General features: G+C 42.8%; 1 protein-coding gene across 1 annotated transcript in view; it reads right to left on the bottom strand.

The window, feature by feature from the left end:
* Positions 1-22,326, bottom strand: part of CEP135 (centrosomal protein 135) — a 49,740-nt gene that overhangs the window by 11,245 nt on the left and 16,169 nt on the right. Inside the window, exons 9-19 of the mRNA XM_018575733.1 lie at positions 20,346-20,496; positions 20,041-20,264; positions 19,141-19,296; positions 18,659-18,820; positions 17,924-18,001; positions 15,824-15,975; positions 15,566-15,681; positions 14,394-14,548; positions 7,181-7,236; positions 5,498-5,666; positions 4,947-5,057 (exon numbers count right to left, since the gene is read on the bottom strand). Of these exons, the coding sequence (XP_018431235.1) occupies positions 4,947-5,057; positions 5,498-5,666; positions 7,181-7,236; positions 14,394-14,548; positions 15,566-15,681; positions 15,824-15,975; positions 17,924-18,001; positions 18,659-18,820; positions 19,141-19,296; positions 20,041-20,264; positions 20,346-20,496 (1,530 nt within the window). The remainder of the gene's footprint in view (positions 1-4,946; positions 5,058-5,497; positions 5,667-7,180; positions 7,237-14,393; positions 14,549-15,565; positions 15,682-15,823; positions 15,976-17,923; positions 18,002-18,658; positions 18,821-19,140; positions 19,297-20,040; positions 20,265-20,345; positions 20,497-22,326) is intronic.

The following is a 22,326-nucleotide window of genomic DNA, read 5'->3' as shown; positions in this document are numbered from 1 at the left end:
TCAGTCTTTTTAGAGACCTTCGATAAGGAGGCATCAATTTTCGGGCATTTGCCCCACAGGCCTGAATCCTCCGCAAATGGAAACCTGCGCTTGTGCCCCGCCGAGAAAAACATTTTCTCAGGGTGCTCCCACTCCTTCTGGATCAAGTCTGAGAGTGATTTGTGAACCGGGAAGGTACGCCCTCTCTTAGTCTGGAGGCCTTTGTAAAGTGTATCATGAACCGAAAGCTCCGTAGACTCCTCTTTGATACCCAAAGTATCCCATATGGCCTTCAACAGCTCACATGTCTCAAATGAAGGGAATAGGAATTTCGTAGCTTTGCTATGTAACTCCCCCTCTGACTCTTGATCCTCCAACTCCACATGAGAGCCCGAGGATTCACTCAAGCAGCTTTCTGCATAGCCCATCGAACTACCTTCCCCTGATGTTCCTGGTAGACTGGTGTCCACCAGCGTCCCCACTGAGCTCTGTAGCACAGACCGGAAAGATTGAAATGTTGTAACCATTTCCTCTCTCATAGAATCTATCAAGCCCTTGAACATCCCAGCCGATTCTTTGGCTACCATCTTTTCTGAACACACTTTGCATAAGGGTTTGGACCATGAAGGTGACATTTTGACACTGCAAGAGGCACACTTCTTCCCTTTTGGGCGAGAGCCTATGCGCCAACAACCGGGAGATCCGGCCCGAGCCGTGGCACCGGAAGCGCGTCACTGCTTCCAGTGACCACTTCCGCCCTCACTGTGATGCGGCTCTGACTCACTTCCTGAGTCCACCACAGCCGCAAGTGAGCCGGCGACGCTGATACCCTCCCGCGCGAGACACCACGCGGTGCTGCGGCGAGGGTACAGCCCTCGAGGGGGGGAACCCCTTGCATCCACCACACGAGGTAAGCCACTTTGCCAACTGCCAGCCTGTTTGCACTGCGGCCCAACACAAGCGGGGTAAACAGGCAACCACACTTCACAAGGGGGTGCTCCATGTTAGGACTCACCGCACTGCACACCAGGGGGGGCCACCGTCTGGAGCCACGCACGTCAGGAGGATGGTTTCCCTCCCTGAGCGACGGAGGGGAACCTTGGCCAACTCGGATGGGGGTCCGATAGGGGAAAAGACCCTGTATGCGCCGCAGCAGGCTATGCCCGGAGTGGTCCCAACACATGCAGGGTCAGGCTCATGCCCTAAGGCAATCAAATCCTGAGCCCAAAATAACAAACATTACGATGTCCCTGTGTAGCCGGAGGAAACAAAAAAAAACTGAATTGGAATGGAAGGAGGAGTCTTTTTATTTAATGTGGTTGATGCGTTTCCTGTTGCAGGCAGGCGGAGCCTTCTCTCATGGGCTGTCCTGGAAGATGACTGGGGAAACTCTGTAACTGTAAAGTATAAAAACATGGGTCAAAAATCGCAGCCGCTTGGTCAGCACTCAGTGACTTAGACCAGGTAGATAAAGCCTGGGAAATAAGAACCGTGGCAGACAGGGGCAGAAAAGCTTATCCCATCAATAGTAAATGGAAGGAGAAAGCGTTTCCTATATCTTATCAGTAGGGTCTCTAAATGAAGGGGCAAGAAACAGGAAAGTGAGTCTCATGGGGAACAGATCATTTTCTAAAACAAAATCATCCTGAAAGGGATACATTGACTAAAATCATATATCCAGAGATTCCCACTCTTCGTATACATCTGTCAAAGAAAGAATGAAAAGAAAAAAACCTTATAAAAAAACACATACAGTTTTGAATATGTACTGCCGAAGGGGTAGAAACTGCAGAATCCTCTATAATTTATAAAAAAATGCAGGTTCAATTTAAAATGCAAGTTTCTTTCTGATGTTGAGACACCATAGGTGACTGGAAATCAGTAGCTGGAGTAACGTCCTCATCCAAGGACCTGAATAATTCATCATCAGATAAAGAATCTGCTGGAAGGGCTCCAGCTAAAACCAGAAATATCCGGCATTTCCTCATCCGAACCTATAGGAGAGGGGCACTTCTCACCCTTGTTAGGGTAATGAGAAACAATTTTTGTCTTTCCGTGATAGATAAAACCTCCATAATTTCAGAACAATTATCTTTTGTGAGAAATGGGGGAAGAGGAATCAATATACAAAGAAAACACAAGTAACGCAATCTTTCCCTTTGGTAATCTCCACCTTACAGGTAGAACACACAGACACCGCCAGATGTTCTAGCGTAGTTGTCCCTACTACATAATATATAATAGATAAATGTAACGGGCAATGTACCTTTAAATGGGACTTTTTTACAAGAATACTCATGACCCCAAACCGGTGTAAAGTAACAGGAGAAAGATATAAAAAAACAAAAACAAAAAACACACCATTAAAAACCCCACAAATGCCACTTTCTGCAGCACGATAAAGATGCAAAGCCTCTAGGCCATATACAGCAGAGTTAATCCCCACCTCCTTCTTCCCTCAGAGTCTGTGTCTGCTTCTTAATGCCACTGGAGTCTCGCAGCTGTGTGAGATGAGGGGTGAATAATAATAAAAGCTGAAATACCTAATCAGATATAGAAACATAGGACCAATGCAGGAAGGATCTGGGAAGGCCTACGCTCTTTAAATGAGGAGATGACCATTGAAACTCCGGACCACCACAGGACGAATCATTAGTAGAGACTAGAAACGACCCGCTTCATGGCAACTAGAGAAACCTCCAGGATTTAACTTATCCGGCATGAATCTCTCAGTTCCGTCAGCTAGCTAGAAATAATTCTAGGATTTAATATTATTATCATCTGGTATGAATTAACAAGCAGCCCTTGATAGTAGAATCTCACAGAACATACAAATCAAACTAAAAAACAGAAGAGAAGTAGACAGACATTCTCCTGAGGACACTAAGCGAAACTGGCAGGTCTGAGGTGGGAGGGGTTATTACTTTTAAAGCAACATGCTTTAGATGTTTTGCCTAGTGTCCATGTCTCCTGAAGGCAGTAGCATAACCCTACGTTTCAGAATTCTTCAGAGCTGTGTCCCTCAATGGATAATAGAGAAAATATTTTTTTAAACATAAAAGTTTACATGTTTTGTTGCAGCAGGCAAAATGGCCAAATCCAAATCATCAGGTTTTCATTTTCTGAGCACCTTCACAGTAACCATTCCTTATAGAAAGACAGAGGGCAGAACTGTGTGGAATACATTTCTCTCTAACACACAATGCAGAAGCCAAGCTTTTAAACCTTTAACCCTTTGTTAGGACAGTGTTCAAATCTATCTTACAAATTATACTGAGCCAGCACAGTACAGACAGGGTTAACATAAACCCTTACAGGTCCTCCTAACCTTACAAAGAAAGAAACAATGTAGATATTTTAGCAAGTAAAAAGCAATTTAAAGTGCAAGAAGCATTTTTTTTTTTTAAGCTTATGCGATGTGATTTGGGAACATGAAACAAATATAAAATAGGTGATATACCAATTAGGCTGCAAAAGTGAAAATACACTTCAAGCAGTGGGGCAACCTGCATAATACAGTTACTATATACCCTAATAGGGAACAAAAGATCTGGGTAGGATGTGTTCTCTCTATGCATTACTGGGCTTCATTTTTCTTTCTGACTGACAATACCTTTAAAACATATCCTCTGTTACACAGAAAGCCTGTGTAGATGGGCTGTTTAACCCCTTCGTGACTGACGACGTACAGTGTACGTCGCCAGCATCGGGGCTGTTTAAACAGACTCCCGGTGACTTTTGCCGCCGGGACTCTGTTTAAACTTGTAGAGCCGACTGTCGGCTTTACAACAGAAGCGATCCTGGCGACTTACCTGTCGCCAGATCGCTTCAGTATTTTGGGGTATCTCTAAATTGATGACCTGTGGGGGCTTTTAAAGCGTCTATGGACTTTTTGGGGTACTGGGGTTTTTCGCCGTTTTACGGTCGCACGCAATTTGTAACCTGGGCATGTTGGGTATCGTTTTACTCGTTGTAACCTCATCTTTTATATTTCATTAAAAAATGGGTATTTTGTTGTGTTTTGGGGCATTTAATTAAATTTTTCACTAAATATTGGGGTTTAATAAGGAGTTGCGCTAATATTGCGCAACATAAAAATTTGCAACTACCACCATTTTATTCTATAGGGTCTTGGCATTCAGAAAATATATAATGTTGGGGGGTTTTAAGTAATTTTCAGGCCTAAAATGTGGAATATAACATGGGTACAAAAAATGAAAAAAAGGCCTCAGTCATGAAGGGGTTAAAACACCTTCTTGTTTTACATGTATGGTTGAAGTTTAGGAGAAAACTCATGAAGAATAAAATAAAAATCCATTACCACCCTGACCAGATGTAGGCTGTGGGTGGAAAGAGAATGAAAATAGTTGTTGTGTGGTAGATGATGGTATTGATCACCCATGGGCTGGCAAGCATGTCTTTGTATTTATATAATCTTTATTTTACACATTTATTAAATTAAAACTCTAAAAATGGGTTGCAACTACACTTTCTCTTTAACAAATCAATAACGTACCCACACATCTAGATTACCTGCAGAGATCCATTTTAGACATGGGCACTAAATTGGTATGTGTAAGGCATTCAACTGATTCTCTAATGCAGTTTCTGGATGGATATCATTTGAACTGGATGAAATATATGGAGCATCAATGCGGCTTACAAACAACCATATCCACTGTCCCATGTATAATATGGTAGTCTTATGTCCCTGAATGTCTAATTTATTCATAAGACAGCCATTACTTTTTACATGAAACCACCAAGAATAATAAGACAAGGAAAGCCCACTTTGCAGGTATATGGAAAGCTTTACAATAGAGCACATTTGAGCAATAACCTCCTGTAAAGAGATTTTCTATCACGCAACACAAATTTAGTTTTGAGGAACCACCATCTATTATCAGAATGCTGCTGTATAGCTAGAATTATGGGAGTTATCAGTGAAATAAAGAACATGTACTGACCTTGGCTGCCATTAATGCCTCAATTCTGGCAACCTCCGAGATATAGCCATGAACTCTTAGCCTTAATTCTTCTTTTTCATGCATTGCATTTTCTAACTCCAAAGCAACTGTCTAGAGAAATGAGAAGGTGAATCACTAAACAGTACAGTTATTTTTATTTTCTGGTACAGTGGTATGTCCAAAGCTAGAAAAAAAATTACAATGTGGTATTAAAAAAAAAAAAAGGGTGGAGAGTGATTGTTGGTAACTGGAGAGCAGTGAATGTGACTATGCAAGGGGCATATTTGAGCTCTGGAAACAGAGCAGGGATCTTCATCTTCAGCCTGCTACTGGGAAAAGGGGATTTTAGGGTGGCACCAAAGCCCATTAAAGCAGGAAATACAACTAAACATGCATCTATATGTACACTCTTTCTGTAATCTGTAATGTAAGCGACAATGGAGCATGATATTAATAGGTACACAAATAAGTTAAAATGCTTGGTACTTCCAAAAGGCAGAGTAAGGTAGGCAGTGCTGACAGCACAGGAAATAAACTATAACTTCGGGTACCTGATTCTCTCTGGTCATGGTGGCAAGGTCATCCTGCAATCTTCTATTCTCCTTCAGGGAAATTTCTCTCAGTCTAACATTTTCTGAAAGCTCAGCAATGACGGAATCAAGCTGCCGGCGGAGGCTTAATAACTCCCGATCTTTGTTACTAATGGAGTCTTTCAACTGGCTAACAATCAAAAGATAATTCACATGTAAACATAGTTTGAAACAGGTTAACTAATCACATCTTGTAGATTCATAAGAAGAAGCAAAGATCTGAATTTCTAGTAAAATGCAACCAAATGCGATTCCCCTCAGATTTTACAGCACAAAACAAAAGGGAGAGATGCAAGCAAGGAAACTAGTACATGATGGTTAATTAAAGATCTTGAACAATAGGAGCAAGGCTGAGGTCTTATGATTCATGTGTATAAAGCCACAAAATGCTGACTTCCATCTTTTAATTGTAGAGGCAGTGACATGATCTTCCTACAAATGTCAACAGAAAACTGGTGCTTCAACCAGACAGGCTGGTGGCTTTGTTTGCACTGTAGCTGTATAGCAATAGGGTCCTTAGTGCAATTCCCATCAGGGATAATATTTGCACGTATTTCTGTATGTCCTCCTTGCTTTTGTACACTGTCCAAAATGGCCTTAGTCTCTCTTATGCTGTATAATTAAATCTTACGCTCCTTGGGGACAACAACTTAAACATTACGTATAACTTTTTTATTTTGAGTTTAGTTTTAGAGTTGACAAGGCTTAAAACCTTGGTCAGGTTTTTATTGCCATCTATGTCCTTGCCGGGGAGAATCACGTTTTGTTTTGTCTTGATGGCCACAAAGTGATGAAAAAAAAGCAAAATTTTAGAGTCGTCACCAGGACAAGAATTGAGGACACATCTTCCAGTGTGGACACGTTGTGATGACAACTATCAAAAAAAAAAAATTTATTGGATACACACACTGTAAATTAAAGGATCACCGTTTTCGGCAAAGTATTGCAGAATAGGCTGGTGCGTAATAAGTAAAATAAGTAAGGATGCACCGATACCGGTATTTTGGTACGAGTACAGATCATTTTTTATCTGTACAAGTGACGAGAGAGCATGGAGCCACTTCCCGGCCAATCAGGAAACGGGGCAGCGTGTAATGACGCGCTGCCCGGCTTCCTGATACAGGAAGTATCGGGCTAGGCATCGGAGCATTTGGGCGAGTACGAGTACTTGCCCAAATACTCGGTATCAGCATCGATACTAGTATCTGTGCATCCCTAAAAATAAGGATTAGTATACACAAATATTTGAGATGCATGCGCATGGTTTGTAAGGAGGAATAAAAAGCCAGGCGCAAACTGATCTCTGACCAAACCTAACTGATGTGCTTTGTTATTACTGCTTACAAACAATGTTTGTCCTCTGTGTACACTTGCTTTAAATACGCCAACTCTTCATATGAGCAGAGTGTTAGATAATGCATCCGCAACAGGGATACATTTTATGGGTTTTGTTTTATTGATCCATATGCCACAAAAAATGTTTTTTGTTTTTAATTCTCTCTTCACATGCTTCTAATATGGGAAAAAAGGATCAATAACATATGGCAAAGTTCTCAGGAAATATTGCTTATACCACCCACTTTAAAACAGAAAACAAAATTATATAAAAACACCATAGCAATTATAGAAAATAGAATGTCTTACTCAACAGTGGCCTCCAATTCAGATAGAGTGAGCCTCAAGTTACTAATTGTTTTTTCCTGCAAGAGATTGCACAGGGTCAAAACTTAGAAAAATCAGAACAGTTTTGCAGTCAAACCAGGACAAAGGCCCATTATTCTTCCACGTGCAGCTTATTTAATAAAGGGCCTATGTCACCCATAACAGAGTTTTCCGCATTATGTGAATAATACGCTACGCTGATGCAGCAGCAAAGACGCGTGTACATTTCAGGTTCAGAAAATTGGCTCCTTTTCTGATGTGCGGGTTTTACAGCCAGAAATGTTGGAATGCAAATTTCCCTGACAGCTCCATGGCATCACACAAATGGGATGGCCCCGCCTCCCTACCAATCTGATAGGACATTTAACTCATAAATTTGAGCAACCCCAGCCATCAGCGTTCCTCTTTTTTTCTCCTCCTACTACTGATGGAGGTGGGGAGTTGCTTACCTGGCTGAGATAATATCCTCTGGCCGTCCACCCTGGTCTGCTCGGATGGGTGTAGACCCTCTGTTTAGCCTAAATGGCTGTGATGGGGTAGCCTCGCTGCTGGTATACGAGACGGCGCTTTACTGGCGGTGGTTGGAACGCAGGCTGCGCTCCACTGGCTACAGCTTCCTCCCTCGTCTAGGGCTTGGAGCGTTTTGTTCCACGGTCTCCCTGACGTCATGCGCTTTAGGACGCCGCCGATGGGAGGAGCTGGTCTCGGCATCCTTCTTAGTGCAGTGTGTACCGATGGCTGCTGCTGTTCGGTCTCCTGCTTAAGGGGATCTGCTGCTTGCTGTTCTGCGCTGCCTGGTGCTCTCCTGTCTTTCTTCAGGTACGTTGAGGATTTGTGGATGCTGGAGACATTGCTCACACATATCTCTGACTGCATGTATGTTACACAGAATGCCTTCAGACTTGCCAACCCCTCCTGAAGACCAGCGCGTACAAAGAAGGTAAGCGACTTCCTGCGATTGTGTTGTTCTATCTTGTTCCTCTGCTACTGGCAAGTTGTGGAATTTTTTCAGCCCATCCAGATCGGGCAAAGAAAACTGCAGAGCTCGGCCTGTCTACGATCATTCCTCATCCTCTTCCAGACATTTGTCTCACTTTGCGGACAGATATGCTTCCACTGGTCGTTCCCATGTGTCCCGGGACAGGCCCCGGTCCGGTGAACAGCCACGTTCCTCTACTACTAATGACCCTTCCAGAAGCTGTCGCCCTCGGTCGGATCAGTGTTGGACCTGTCAGAGTGTGGCCCTACCGGGTAAGACAGCTTGTGCCATTTGTTTTTCCCGAGGCTGCCAGATACAGAGAGAGCGATAACTGGCAGATGATCTCTTTGATGAAACAAACCTTCCAGGAGTCTTTACGGGACTTTGGTTCTACTTCCCAGTCGGTTGATCAACAGACGGCAGCTGCAGTATCCACCGCCAGACCTCCTGCGGTGAACCCCTCTACTAGAGCCACATATGATTCTTTTGCTTCAGCTTCTGAACACTCCTCAGAGGATGAGGAGCAGTCGGGGGTTTTTGACTTTGCTATGGTCCAGCCGTTCATCAAAGCAGTGAAGCAAGCTCTTCTCTGGGAAGATGAGGCGGCGGAACCAGACGAGAAGAGGAGATTCTTCAAAAACATCAGGAAAGAGGCGGGTAGCTTCCCTGAATGGGAGCAGGTGGATCGGAAAACAACTCTGCGGAATCGTTTCTCCATATTGTACCGTTCAAAAAGGAAGAGATGAAATACCTAGATGAATTCCTGGTGGTGGATGCGGCCTTAATGAGGCTAGCAAGGCAGTCTCATTCCGAGACGTCTTGGACAGACGCATTGATCTCGATTTGAAAAAGATCTACACATCAGCGGGGGGGCTGTAAACCAGTCATGGCCCTGCCTGCTACGTCTAAGGCTCTGGAGGTTTGGGCCGCTAATACGGAATTGGCCGTATCCGATGATCTCGGTACACCTGAGATAATGGACAGTCTGAGACATGTAAAGCTTGCCTCGGCCTTTATAGTAGTAGCAACGATTGATCTGGTCCGCTCAATGGCGAGAATCATGCTCCACTCGGTGACGGGTAGAAGGGCCCTCTGGCTCAGGCCTTGGGTAGCCGACCCCACTTCAAAAGCAGGGATGGTGCAAAATCCCTTTCGAGGGGCAATCCCTCTTCAGGAACAAGTTGGAGTCCGCTATCGCCAAGGCAACGGGTGGTAAATCCAGCTTTATTACGCAGGATAGACGGCTATTGCATCAGAAGAACCCACACTTCAAAAGGTGCTGCGCAAACTTCTTTTAAAGACTCACATTCTTACAGACCTGGTAAGGAATTCCGCAGGCCTTGGAGGAACGCCAAAGGTGCCAACACCAAGAAGAATACCCCCAAACCGGGGCAGGGGACCCAAACGTCCTTTTGGAGATTTTGCCCGCTCAGGTTTGCCACGTGGTAGCCCGGCTCTCTGGGTTCCGACAGATCTGGGCGGACCACATCAAAGACCGGTGGGTGACCTCTACCATTTCAGAAGGCCACGCTTGGCGATTTCGCAGGACTCCACGCACGAGGTTTATTCCCACACACATTCCGTCTTCCATGAAGGAGAGGGACATCCTGTGGGCTTACATGGAAACCCTGTTCACACAGGGGGTGGTGGTGGAAGTTCCATCTCCGGATCGCTTACAGGGGATTTATTCTCCTTTATTTCTGGTCCAAAAGAAGACCGGAGATTAGAGGACAGTCATAGATCTCCAGCATCTCAACAATCATATCCTGAAAGAGCGTTTCAAGATGGAATCCCTGCAAACCATCCTAAAAATTGGACGACCACAGGATTGGCTGTTATCGATAGATTTAAAAAAAAAGCTTATTATCATGTTCCTGTGCACCCGCCCTATCACCAGTTTCTGCGTTTTGCGGTGGCAAGCCTTCACCTACAATTTGTCTGCCTGCCGTTTGGCCTGACGTCTCCGCGGATTTTCGCGAAAGTTCTCCTTGCCTTGGTGACATTCTTTTGGGAGCAGAGTGTGCGAATATATCACTACCTGGACGATGTCTTATTGCTCAGTCAGGATCAAGGTCAGCTGCTGCTATCTTGTACCTTCACCTTTCAGGAACTTCGGATGGCTTGTCAATGTGGAGAAAAGCCCCCTGGTGCCTTCTCAAGACCTGGTTTATTTAGGCGCTCGGATAAAACACAGCTCGAGCCTCAGTCTCTTTGCCTCCGGAAAAAATACCGGCCATTCGCAAGAGTATTGCAGCTGCTCTATCTCCAACCTTCATGACTGCCAGACAAAGTCTTCGGGTGGTCGGCACGATGATTGCGGTAGTCCCCATGGTGAAGTGGGCTCAATGGAGAGCTCGGGAATTCCAAGTGGGTTTTCTGAAATGCTGGTCGACGGAACTTCTGCATCAGAAGATCCTGGTGAGCTCATCCATGAAGGAGAGTTTGAATTGGTGCCTCCAAGAGCACAGCCTTCTGTGCTGCCACTCCCTTATGCCAGTAGACTGGGTAATTGTCACATCACATGCCAGCGAGCAAGGTTGGGGAGCAGTCTGCCTGGACCATGTAGCCCACGGGAGATGGCCATCCCCCTCCGTGGGGGTAGTTTCCAACATCCTGGAACTCAGGGCAGCCTTTCAGGCTCTCCTGGCGTTCAAGTCCCTGCTCACAGGATGCTCCGTCAGGCTGAGAATGGACAATACGGACAGCAGTGGCGTATGTCAGGAGACGGGGCGGAACTCGCAGCTACACACTCCTGAAGGACGTTTCTCCGATCATGGTCTGGGCTCAGGAGAACCTGAATCTACTGTCAGCTGTGTATTTACCAGGTCATGCCTATGTTCAAGCAGACTTCCTCTGCCGGATGGGCTTCGACAACAACGAATGGTCCCTCTCACCGCTGCTGTTTCGGAGTTTGTCGAGGCGGGCCTTTCGGCCACTGATCCATCTCTTTGCATTGCCATCCAACACGAAACTGCCAGGTCTTTTGTTCAAGGCTTCCGTGCCCCCAGGCTGTGGGGGTGGATGGGCTGACCCTGGAGTGGAAGTTCGAGACAGCATACGCTTTCCCTCCGGTGCCTCTTATTCTCAGTTTCCTGAAGAGACTGCAGAGGGAGAGGGCCACTGTGTTAGCAGTAATTCCGAATTGGACGCGACGACCCTGGTACCCTCTTCTTCAGGAGTTGTCGGTGGGCGAACCTTATCCCCTACCGCTACAGAAGGACCTGCTGACCCAGGGTCCATCGATCCATCCAGCACCCGAGAAGCTCTGTCTCATGGCCTGGATCTTGAGAGGTGGCGGTTGCAGAGGGAAGGCTGCTTGGAGAATGTGATTTCCACTTTAATGAAAGCCCGGAAGGTCAGCACCAACAGATCCTACAGTAGGATCTGGTCCAAGTTTAAGGACTTTGCGGACTTGCAAAGTTTCTCGCCGGAATCTCCCCAGACTGCTCACGTCCTGGAGTTTCTGCAAAGAGGTCTGTAGTTGAATCTCAGCTCCAGCACACTTAAAGGCCATATATCGGCTCTGTCAGCCTTCTCTGGAACTCAGTGGGGCGCTGATCCCTTGATTGTTAAGTTCTTCAAGGCGGTGGTGTGTATTAAACCTCCCAGGAAGCCGCTGTTTTCCAAGTGGGATCCTATGGTTCCTATGGTCCAAGATTTCCTAGCCTCGGATGTTTTTGGAGGACAGGCATCTCTCTGGTACCTAACCTTGAAGACGGCTTTTCTCGTGGCTCTCTCCTCAGCCAAGAGAGTGTCTGAGATCGCGGCCCTCGGATGCATGAACCATTTACTGTTTTTCTTGCTGACCAAGTTGTCCTAATCCCCCGTGTTGGGATTTGTGCCAAAGATGGCCTCTAGATTTAATCTTCAGCATCTAACCTCACTTCGGACCCTGATGACCGGATAGCCAGATTACATGTGGGAAATTCTGTAAGGTCATACCCGACGGCTACAGAAGGGATCAGATCGACTGATCATATGTTTGTTATCCCGGCTGGATCAAAGAAAGGCTGCAAAGCGTCCACCAGAACTATTGCCTCTTGGTTGGTGAAAACGATAACCATGTCATACGGTTCTAAGGGGTTGGCAGCTCCTAAATCGTCTACAGCGCATTCGACGTGCGTTTCAGCTTCCTGGGCAGCAGCAAGCCATGTTTTGCCTGAGACCATCTAAAAAGCAGCTACTTAGTCCTCAATACACACGTTCATGAGGCATTATTGCATTGAACCCACTGCACTAACCACAGTGGAATTTGGTCGTTGGGTTGTTGCTTCTTCGGCTTCTGTACATGATACATGATAAATCTCCTCCTTTTGCATTACCCTCCCTTGTGTGTCTAGTTATTTCCCATTTGTGTGCTGCCATGGAGCAGTCATGGAAAACAGGAAAGTTGTATTTCATACTTAGCGCAATTTTCCTTTCCTGACTAGCTCCATGGCAGCACAAAATCTTCCCGCCCGGTCGGAGTTGCTAGTAACGCAATGCTGATGGCTGGGGGTTGCTCAAATTTATGAGTTAAGCGTCCTATCAAATTGGTAGGGAGGCGAGGGCCATCCCATTTGTGTGCTGCCATGGAGCTAGTCAGGAAAGGAAAATTGCGGTAAGTATGAAATACAATTTTCCTGTTTTCTTTTAGCAAGGATAACATACTACATACATTGAGGGGAATTTATCAAAACTGGAGAAGACAAAATCTGGAGCAGCTGTACATGGCAACCAAGCAGATTGGTTGCCATGCACAACTGCTCCAGATTTTTTGTGCTCCAGTTGTGATAAATTCCCCCATTGTATGTTATACTTATAAAACTCACAAACCTATAATTAATTACCGTATTTTTCGCTCCATAAGAAGGAGGGGGAAAATGTGCCTGCGTCTTATGGAGCGAATCCCGACGCCCGAGACATGCAGTTTCGGGCACCGGGCGAGTAGTAGGAGCCACTGCTCGTTTAATACGAGTGATCTAATGAGATCACTCGTATTAAAGCCGAGCAGCGGCGGCGGCGATCGTATTCAGCAGTAGGAGCTACTGCTCGTTTAATACGAGTGATCTAATGAGATCACTCGTATTAAAGCCGAGCAGCGGCGGCGGCGATCGTATTCAGCAGTAGGAGCTACTGCTCGTTTAATACGAGTGATCTAATGAGATCACTCGTATTAAAACCGAGCAGCGGCGACGATGGAGATCACCATAGAGCAGACGAAGAACAGACTTTCTTCGTCTGCTCTGTGTGATCACTGAGACCGTGGCGTGTAATCACAGCGCCACCTGTCTCAGCGGTCACTAACTGCAGCTTCTGTCATAGAAGCTGTGTCAGAAGCTACAGTCTGTCGAGTGCTCCATAAGGCGCGCCGGACCTCCCTGCGTCCTATGGTCCGGTGCGTCTTATGGACCGCAAAATACGGTAATTAATCTGAAAAAGTCAGAAATCCCTTACCATTTGCTAATCCCAACAAAACCCCTATTTTCAACCTACTCCATAATTTAACCTGGTTTTGGTATTCTTTTGGTTTGTCACCTTGATAATGGCCCTGCAAAAGTCTGGGCTTTGATGCAAGGGAACATTTTCCTGCATCTACAACTACGGTGTATTGGCATTATAGTGCCTCTGTTGCGCACACACCGCATTCCTTTAGGCACAAACCTTAACCAAAAAACCATAGGTCTAACCTAAGTCTTCACCATCATGGCAATGAATATTATAAATATTGTTGCATCATAAGAAGTAATATTACAATGTTACAAAAAAATTAAAGTTTTTTTGTCTGATTAATTTGCATCAAATTATCAGCACTACAGAACATGACAAAATTAAATGATGCCCATCAACAGTGCGTACCCACCAGCCCTTGTCGATTAAGACAAATGCACTCTCATTGGATTTGAGACTGTCTACAAGATTAGAGACCATTCACATAGAGTGAATATACACTGAACAAAGTGAATGTTCACAAAGCTTAGTAAAGATGGTAAAGCTGTGTTCACGTCAATCACCCAATCATTTAAAAAAAAAAAAAATCCCACTTTCTTCCCCCCTCCCCCATGATCAGGCACTCAAGGCAAAACAAAGCTCCACCTTATATACCAAAGTTCAGTAAATGGTCATTTTGCAAAGTGAATAGACTCTACTTCAGTAAATCCACCCCATTTCCCTTATTCAATTAACAACTACAGAATGGTAACAGGTATACAGACATCCCTAATCCACACTATATACCTTATTTTCCAGGTTATCATCCAGGCAGGCAACACGCTCAGTCTTCTCATCTACACTTTCCTGGAGTTCGTCTTTCTCTTTGTCCAGCACAGAAACTGTGTTTCTAAGCATGGCCATTTCGGAGGCTTGTGCAGATACCTTCTGATTTAATTCACCTTTGCAATAAAACAAAATGAATTCATGTCAAGAATTAACTAGTTGATATGGCTGAAAAGGTATAAAAATATTTTCATTCTGTAGATGAAAACTACAGCTCCAGTTTCCGACAAATGCTACTGAAAGTGTAAAATGTTCCAACCCATAATTAAAAGCTGAAAAACCCAGCGGGATGACATTTAGGCTGCGTATCAAACAATTGCCAGTTCCTTTTAGAAAAATGCTGTCACACCTTTTTTCACCCTTTTTTAGGTCAGCACTGCCGATCTCCGGGAGCCACTTCCTGTCTACATGGCTGCACTAGGTATTTAATTAAAGCTTATGATATAAAACAATTAAAATTACATCAACATATTAAAGATCATATGAAATTGTAGTAACTGGGTTTCTATTTCCTTTAAGATAATTTAGACATGAAGATTCCTGTTAAGAGTTAAGCCGGAGATTTTTTCCTTCTGTCCTTGAGACAATTAGCTAGCTTTGGATGCTTGTAACCATCACTTGACTAATCAGGATATTACATTTTGCAGTGAAGGGAGTTCATAGATGACTGCTACTGAAAAATGAATAGTCTGGGTTTTGCTGCAAGACAGCATTGTAGACAATATCTTCAACTTACCCCATGATCAAAGTTCCTTCCGACCTATAGGAAATCATTTTGTTTATCATTTACCCCAACCACTATAAAAATGGCTTTGTATTTGCACTCAGACAGCTGTTAAAATGCTTCAAAAGGAAAAAGCCAGCTGCACTCAAGCGTAGGACCTCATCAACTGACGCATTTCACTTACAAGGCTAGACTTATTGTAGGAGGTACCTCTATGATTAAGCCCAGCCTTGTGGGTGAAACATATCAGGGAATGAGGTCACGTCTGCTGGGGTTCAGCATCCGTTCTTTTAGAAGGGTGACTCAATTCAGGACTTGGGTGCAGCGTATCAAATACTTTTGCCAAGCTGTCAGAACATAGTCTGTCCTGGGATCTGTAAGGGATAGTTTATACAGTGTACATGGTTACCTATTCTTTCCTCCAGTGTTGCAATCTCTTCCTGAGATAACTGTAGCTCATTGGATTTTACAGTGAGGCGATGTTGGAGATCTTCCAAAGATTTATGAAGTTGTTCATTAAGTAACCTATATTGCAGAACATATATGAAGTTGTTCATTAAGTAACCTATATTGCAGAACATAAACAGTGATAAGTGGCAGTATACATGCATTTGTGGCATACAGTATCATTTTAGTCACCAACATTCTAATCCAATCTGCCACTAACCTTAGAGAGCTCAGTTCAACTTTATACTGTGAAGAGTCATCCAGGGTTTGAGCCAAATTCACACAGTGTGATCGATTTACATTTTCTAAAGATGATATAGTTTCCTTCAGCTCAGATATAGTGGCTTTTAATTCAGACCGTTCAGTTTCCAACTAAGAAATCAAATTAAAAAAAAGTTGAAAAATGAAATTTCTTAAATGTCTCCGTGATGAAAATAAGGTAGACATAAGTGATCAGATTCACAATACCAATACTTACATGCAGAAAGATAAACACATACTGTAGGGCCCCCTCAAACTCCACTGTTATTAACTCCATGTTGCAGGCTCTGTTAAAGCTACCTCCAAGAATACTAAGATGTTTGATTGTAGGCAGTAGGGATGCACCGATAACTATACTAGTATCGGTGCTGATACCGAGTATTTGGGCGAGTACTGCATTAGAGATGAAAAAGTCTACAGAGGAATGGTTTGCCTTACTCTCAGAGCTGCCGTCACTAAAAAAAAATTAAGCAAATACGATGACCGGTATCTGGACTCGGTACTCTATATCAAAAAAACGGCATTGGTGCCTCCCTAGTAGGCAGGACAAGACTGTTCATACTGAATTCTTAATACTAAATTTTGTTTTTGAAAGTGTTGGCTGTTGTCCCACAATGCGCCAAATATATGCATGCTTGGCTATGAATGACCTAGGCAACCAACTTCTCTCCACACCATAGAGACTTAAAAGTAACTTTCCTTAGGAGGTATATGGGAGCTGCCATTACTGAATTCCTCCTAAAAAAAAAAAAAGGAAGGGAGAGCCTCTCTTGTTCTGATTTACGGTCTTCAATACTTTCAAAGCCACTGACCTTGTACAAGTATGTCCATCATTAAATTCACTGAATGATTGTGCCAGGCTAGAGACAGTTGAGAGCAGCATGACAGCCAGGCAACTAACTTTTGTGCAAGGAGAAGTCTACAAGCACGATTTTATGGGCGGATTCCACATCTGTTATAGTAATAGCCGCAAACATGCGGAATCTGCGCGGAAAATGCTACCGCTATGTATGACTGGAGCCTATAATACAGTATTTAATATGAAGCATATTCTGCTATGATACCACTGTTGCACACATATATTGGGGCATTAACATAAAAACCAAGCACACAAAACAACGTAATGCTTGCATTTAACATAGAGGTGTAGTCTGCTACTGTAAAAATTTGAATGCAGCCAGAGTATGTCCGATATTAAAAAGTGAGCATTGATTGGGAACAAGCTATCCGGATCTCCTACAAAGCCACGCATTGCTCCTCACACTGGGAAGCCTTCTACAAACTGATCCACCGGTGGTACCATACCCCTTATAAGTTAGCGAAATTCTCCAGCACAAATTCCCCTCATTGCTGGCGAATATGTGGTGAGGTAGGATCCCTGGTGCATATTTTCTGGCAATGTACATTGTTGCAATCTTTTTGGAATCAGGTTTTCCAACCTATATCCCAATTTTATCAGGTAACATAACCCCATCCATACACTTAGTGCTTCTCCACATTGGGCTGAATGTATTCCCTTCCTCTTCTAGAACTATTATCATACACATACTGTATGCAGCCAAAATATTAATAGCCCAAAAATGGCTCTCACCGGTCGCCTCCTAACCTCTCAGAAGTTATTCAATTGACAAACCTACAATGTTCTTATGAACGTATGTTCTCTTATAAAAATAATATGTGATATTTTATAACCAATGTTCTCAATGGCTTCAGAAGCCATATTGTACCCTGTGACTGATTGGTTTCTTTTTGTGTTCACTGTGTCCTTCCCTTCCCCAACCACCATCACATATGTTTACTCTTATATTTGTATTGCAGTGTCAAACCAGCTGACTTTTGATGGTGTTCTGTACCTTGTTGTTCCATTATATTGTACTTACTCATTTTTAAAATCCAATAAAGATTTATTGAAATAAAAAAAAGTGAGCATTGCTAAAAAGCCCTTTTAATTAGGTAATCTTTGTATATCTAAAAAGAGTATAGCTTCCTTCAAGATTGCCCCTTTTACAGTATTGCAGGTACACTTTAACCAATACAAGAAAGAAAAACCACTACTCACCATCTGTATTGAGCTTTCAAAGTCATCAATCTTTTGAGCAAGTCTGAACCTTTCCGTTGTTAATGTCTCATTCTGCACCTGGAAAAAAAAAAAGCTGTTCAAGCAGTTTAATTATAGATGTAGTCTAGTCAAGTCCTGAAAACATTTTTTGGGGGGGAATTTGGAGAGGAGACCAATTTACCTTGTTCAACATACTCTGTTAAATGCCTTCCTTCACTGTTCGTTCTATCCATCTATCTAGTCTTGAATTGTACTAGAACGACTTGCTTATATTGTAAAGCACTGTGCAAACTGTTGGAGATATACAAATCCTGTATAATATAATATACTGTATATCTGATTTTGAGATGTTTTAAATGGAGTATTTGAGATGTTCTCCACTTCCAATTGCTTGGCCACAAAAAAACAGAAACCTTTTTGTTACGGGAGTAATGCCAAGCATTGGAGATCTTCTCTCTTGGACACCCATGAGCCAGCTGACTCGAACTAAATTAAAGCTGACCTAGCCGTGGTTTCAAGAAAAAGGTTAGATTAGAATAATAATACCAGTTATTTTCGAAAGGAACAGACAATGTTCACTTTGCGAAATTTATACCCACTTAACTTCGTGAATAAGGGAAAGGTGTATTCACTTCAATTATCCAATCATGTACAAGCATTTCTTTTTTTTTTTTTTTTTACACATGATTATGTAGTAAAAGTGAACACAGATTTAGGTAATTCTTGAATACATACCTTTATTCTGTCCCTGAGACTTTCATTTTCCTCTTGAACTCTATGCAAGTCAGACTTGATTAGATTTCTTTCTTCCTCTAGATGGAGCAGTTCTTTCACAGAAGTGTTGCTTTTGCGCAGAGGAGAAAGATCTTGCTTTGCCGTGACCAGGTCATTCTGGACCTGAAAATTAATGTTAGATCTGAAATACATACATGACCTGCACAGAAATACTCAGCACACACATAGAAAGTACAAACAATTAGCTACGAAATGATTTCCTTTACTAGAGATACTAAAATCTGTGGAGGTTCCCTCCATGGAAGTTACTATTGGTCCATTACTGTGATGGGAATGTAAATATCATCTGTGCATTGAAGATAGAGATGAAAAAGTCTATAGGAGGAATGGTTTGCCTTACTCTCAGAGCTGCCGTCACTAAAAAAAAAATAAAAAAATATGCAAATCAAAAGGACTGTAAAATGGACTTTTATGGTGACTACCTGCTCATAAAGCCCACGGAACCTGTCCCTTTCCATTGTTAGTACTTTTACATTGGACTGAATCTCGACCATGTGCTTTTCAAACCTATCCAACATCTCCTGCAGCTCATCTCTTTCCCTGGTGACTCGCCAAAGATCGGAATGGTTCCCTGTGCTCTGGAAAGAAGAGAATGTAAAAAATTATTGGACACACAAAAGTGAAAATAAATATTATGTTTGACTATAGTAGAATTTCTGAATAAAAGGTTTTCTAACGCAAACAAAAAATATAATAAATTAATGACTACCAAACTTAGATGTGGTTGCTGCATTAGGTTTTATTTTTCAGGCTAAGAACATTTCGGAAAGTGCAGAAAAATACCTGTAAAATTATCTTGCTAGAAATTGTGTCCTTGTAACTTCCTGTGTACTGAATCAAAATCATACAGTGTTATCAGCTGCCCCAAATCTCTTCTGTGAAATACAGAGCCCTCGTGCAATGGAGATGAGGTCCCAATGAGAAGAGCAGTAGGTGACAATGCTGCTCCTTCATCGATACATTACTGTAAGTGAGTATTGTCACCGTAGGATATAAACACATGTTACTGGCAAGCTCACCAGGTGAAAATAAACCTGAATAAGGAATCTAATACAGCTACCATAACCAAGGGCTGAAAAGCTTAGCCTTGCAGCTTTAGATTATTGCATCCAAATTCACACAAAGATTGTGCGGCAGCTTCTCCAAAATACATGGAAGTGAAATAAGCCTACTTCAAACAATTGCGTGTTTCAACTTAACAATGACTTCACAATTATCTGCTAAATGTTATGAACATGATTGCTTGTTGACTAAATAACCACAGTAAAATATGCTGTGTTTTGTATCAGTTTGCACAGCTCAAGTGGCATAATATCAAATACCTTGTCTGGGGAGCTGTGCCTTCTGCTGCTCTCCAGCCTGGAAAGGTTTCGGGAGCTGGCTCTTAGATCAAGTGTTCTTTCCAGTTTCTCCAGCTCTGCTTTATAATGATTCCGTTCTTCTTCTAAAGTCTTGACAAAAGAGTCCAGCCTAGAAGGTGAGCGATCAGTACGCAAAATACCATAGTGTGTCCTCATCCTCTCTACTTCCAGCACGAGCTCTCGTTCTGAAAACAGCAAAACATATATCTTGTTGTACAGAATATGAACATGTAATGAATATACAAATAATGCCTTAATGGGCCCACCTGTCACCATCTGTTTTTCAAATTTGTTAGAAAAACGCTGCTTTTCATTCTCCAAGTGGTTCAGGAGGGATTCAAACTTGCGACTTTCTTCTTTTTTAATCTCTAGCTCATCAGCCAGTTGGTTTTTCTCAAACTCACAAGTGTTCAGGTCCTATGTGAAAGAAACCATCAAAATTGACCTAATTTGCGTTCTAAAAATATATGCTTTCAAAGAATATTATATACTTTTTTTTTTTTTTACAGTTCACAAGTATATACAGTAGACCCCTGTTTTTATGACTTGCCATTTTATTTAACATTTAAAACCAGGGTGGTTCCACGGCACCTTTTGCAAAGAATGTAGGGCTTTCTAATAAGAAAGCCCAGGACCGCCATTGCACTTGATGACTATCTCAAACTAAAAATCCATAGGGATCTGTATCTGTTGGCACAGAAGGAAGAGGGTGTGCTCCTCCCATGACTTGTTTAGCTGTATTTAATTAGATTTCATGCCATTTAGGTCTCTTTACAAACATTTAAAAGTGTATTTCCACTTTTGCAGCCAAATTGGGAGAACACCTATTTTATGTTTCTTATATGTTGCCATTCACATAGCATAGCAAACAAAAATTGCAGCTCATCTTTTTAGGTGCTTTATACTTGCTTAAAATCCTACCTTGCCCAACGTTTCCCCCTCCCAATAAAGTGAAGGTGGTTGTGTGAAGTTATGTTTACTCTTAATAACCCTATCTGTCCTGAGGTGGCAGATTTCATCATCAGTTGTAAACTAGATTTATTGTTTATTGGTTTTAGAAGCGCCAAAGGGCAATCCTTAACCCTCACACAAGGGAGGAGTACTGAGCATATGAGCATCAGCACGTCCTGATGAAGGGGGCGTGGCCCGGAAACGCGTTGACGCTACAGTGATTCTCATACAGGACGCTCTACACGGATCCATGTACTGTTCTACTTTGCGAGTACCCGTTTGTACATTCTTGATGATTTTATTGGATTAAACAAATCTGCACTAGGAAAGGCGCCCCTAGATTTGAGCACTATCTGTCCTACCAAAAAGGTTAAAGCCTACAAGGCAGTGTGTGTTAAAGAGAGAAAGCTCAGCCTGACACTATAGGGGGTGAATTACTAAAGGGTGAAGAGTTTGGAAAAGACAGGAGAACTGAACAATCTAGGACAACATATCTGAACTGGAAAGTGAGCTCCATTGAATCACTTATGTCGCTCTCATGAAGGGTCCCTGTGAGGTCCCAAAACGTTAGCTTCTGAGGACATGACATTCCACAAATAAACATATCGACAAGATAATAATATTGGAATTTCCTTTGTATGCGCAGGTGAACCACTGCGAATATTCGGAGACAATTGGAGAATTTTTCTTCAAAGAAACAGCTAAAAGTTAGGAAATATATTTTTTAAAATTATTTTTAGGTATGCTGTGTGAATGTACTGGGGTTTTCTCAAACTTGACTGTAAAAGTAAAACTAGACATGAAAGCTCACTACCTGCTGGCTAAAAGTGATAAATATAAAATATTCGTATACGATTCTAGAGTTGCAGCTAACAATTATTTTCATAATTATTTGCCCGATTACTTTTTCAATTAATCGATTGGTTGTATTAAAAAAAAAAAAAAAACACAAGACAACAAAACTCTCTCTTTCTCCCTCCAACTAATCGATAATGAGAATCGTTGGCAACTATTCTCATTATCGAATGGATTAGTTGTTGCAGCCCTGTACGATTCTCCTTTGAGCAAGTGACACCATTTCCTCCTCCACAAAGCAGGATAGGTTATGTTAAGGGTAAGGTGAGACTTCTATCTATAGTACTTGCTAGTGAATGACATAGCAAATCTCACCAACTGCACAGATACCGGGAAGTGAGGTGCATAGGCTGGAATGCCGTTATCATTGATGGTATAGATATGGGGACTAAGGTGTCTGCTGGGATGTAGACCTCACTGGTGGTATGGATGCTGAAGGAG

The sequence above is a fragment of the Nanorana parkeri genome, unplaced genomic scaffold (assembly GCF_000935625.1).
Source record: "Nanorana parkeri isolate BGI_ZX_2015 unplaced genomic scaffold, ASM93562v1 scaffold54, whole genome shotgun sequence".
In the NCBI taxonomy this organism is placed as follows: Eukaryota; Metazoa; Chordata; class Amphibia; order Anura; family Dicroglossidae; genus Nanorana; species Nanorana parkeri.
The sequence above is the reverse complement of the archived record's forward strand: the minus strand, read 5'-3'. Positions and strand labels throughout refer to the sequence as shown.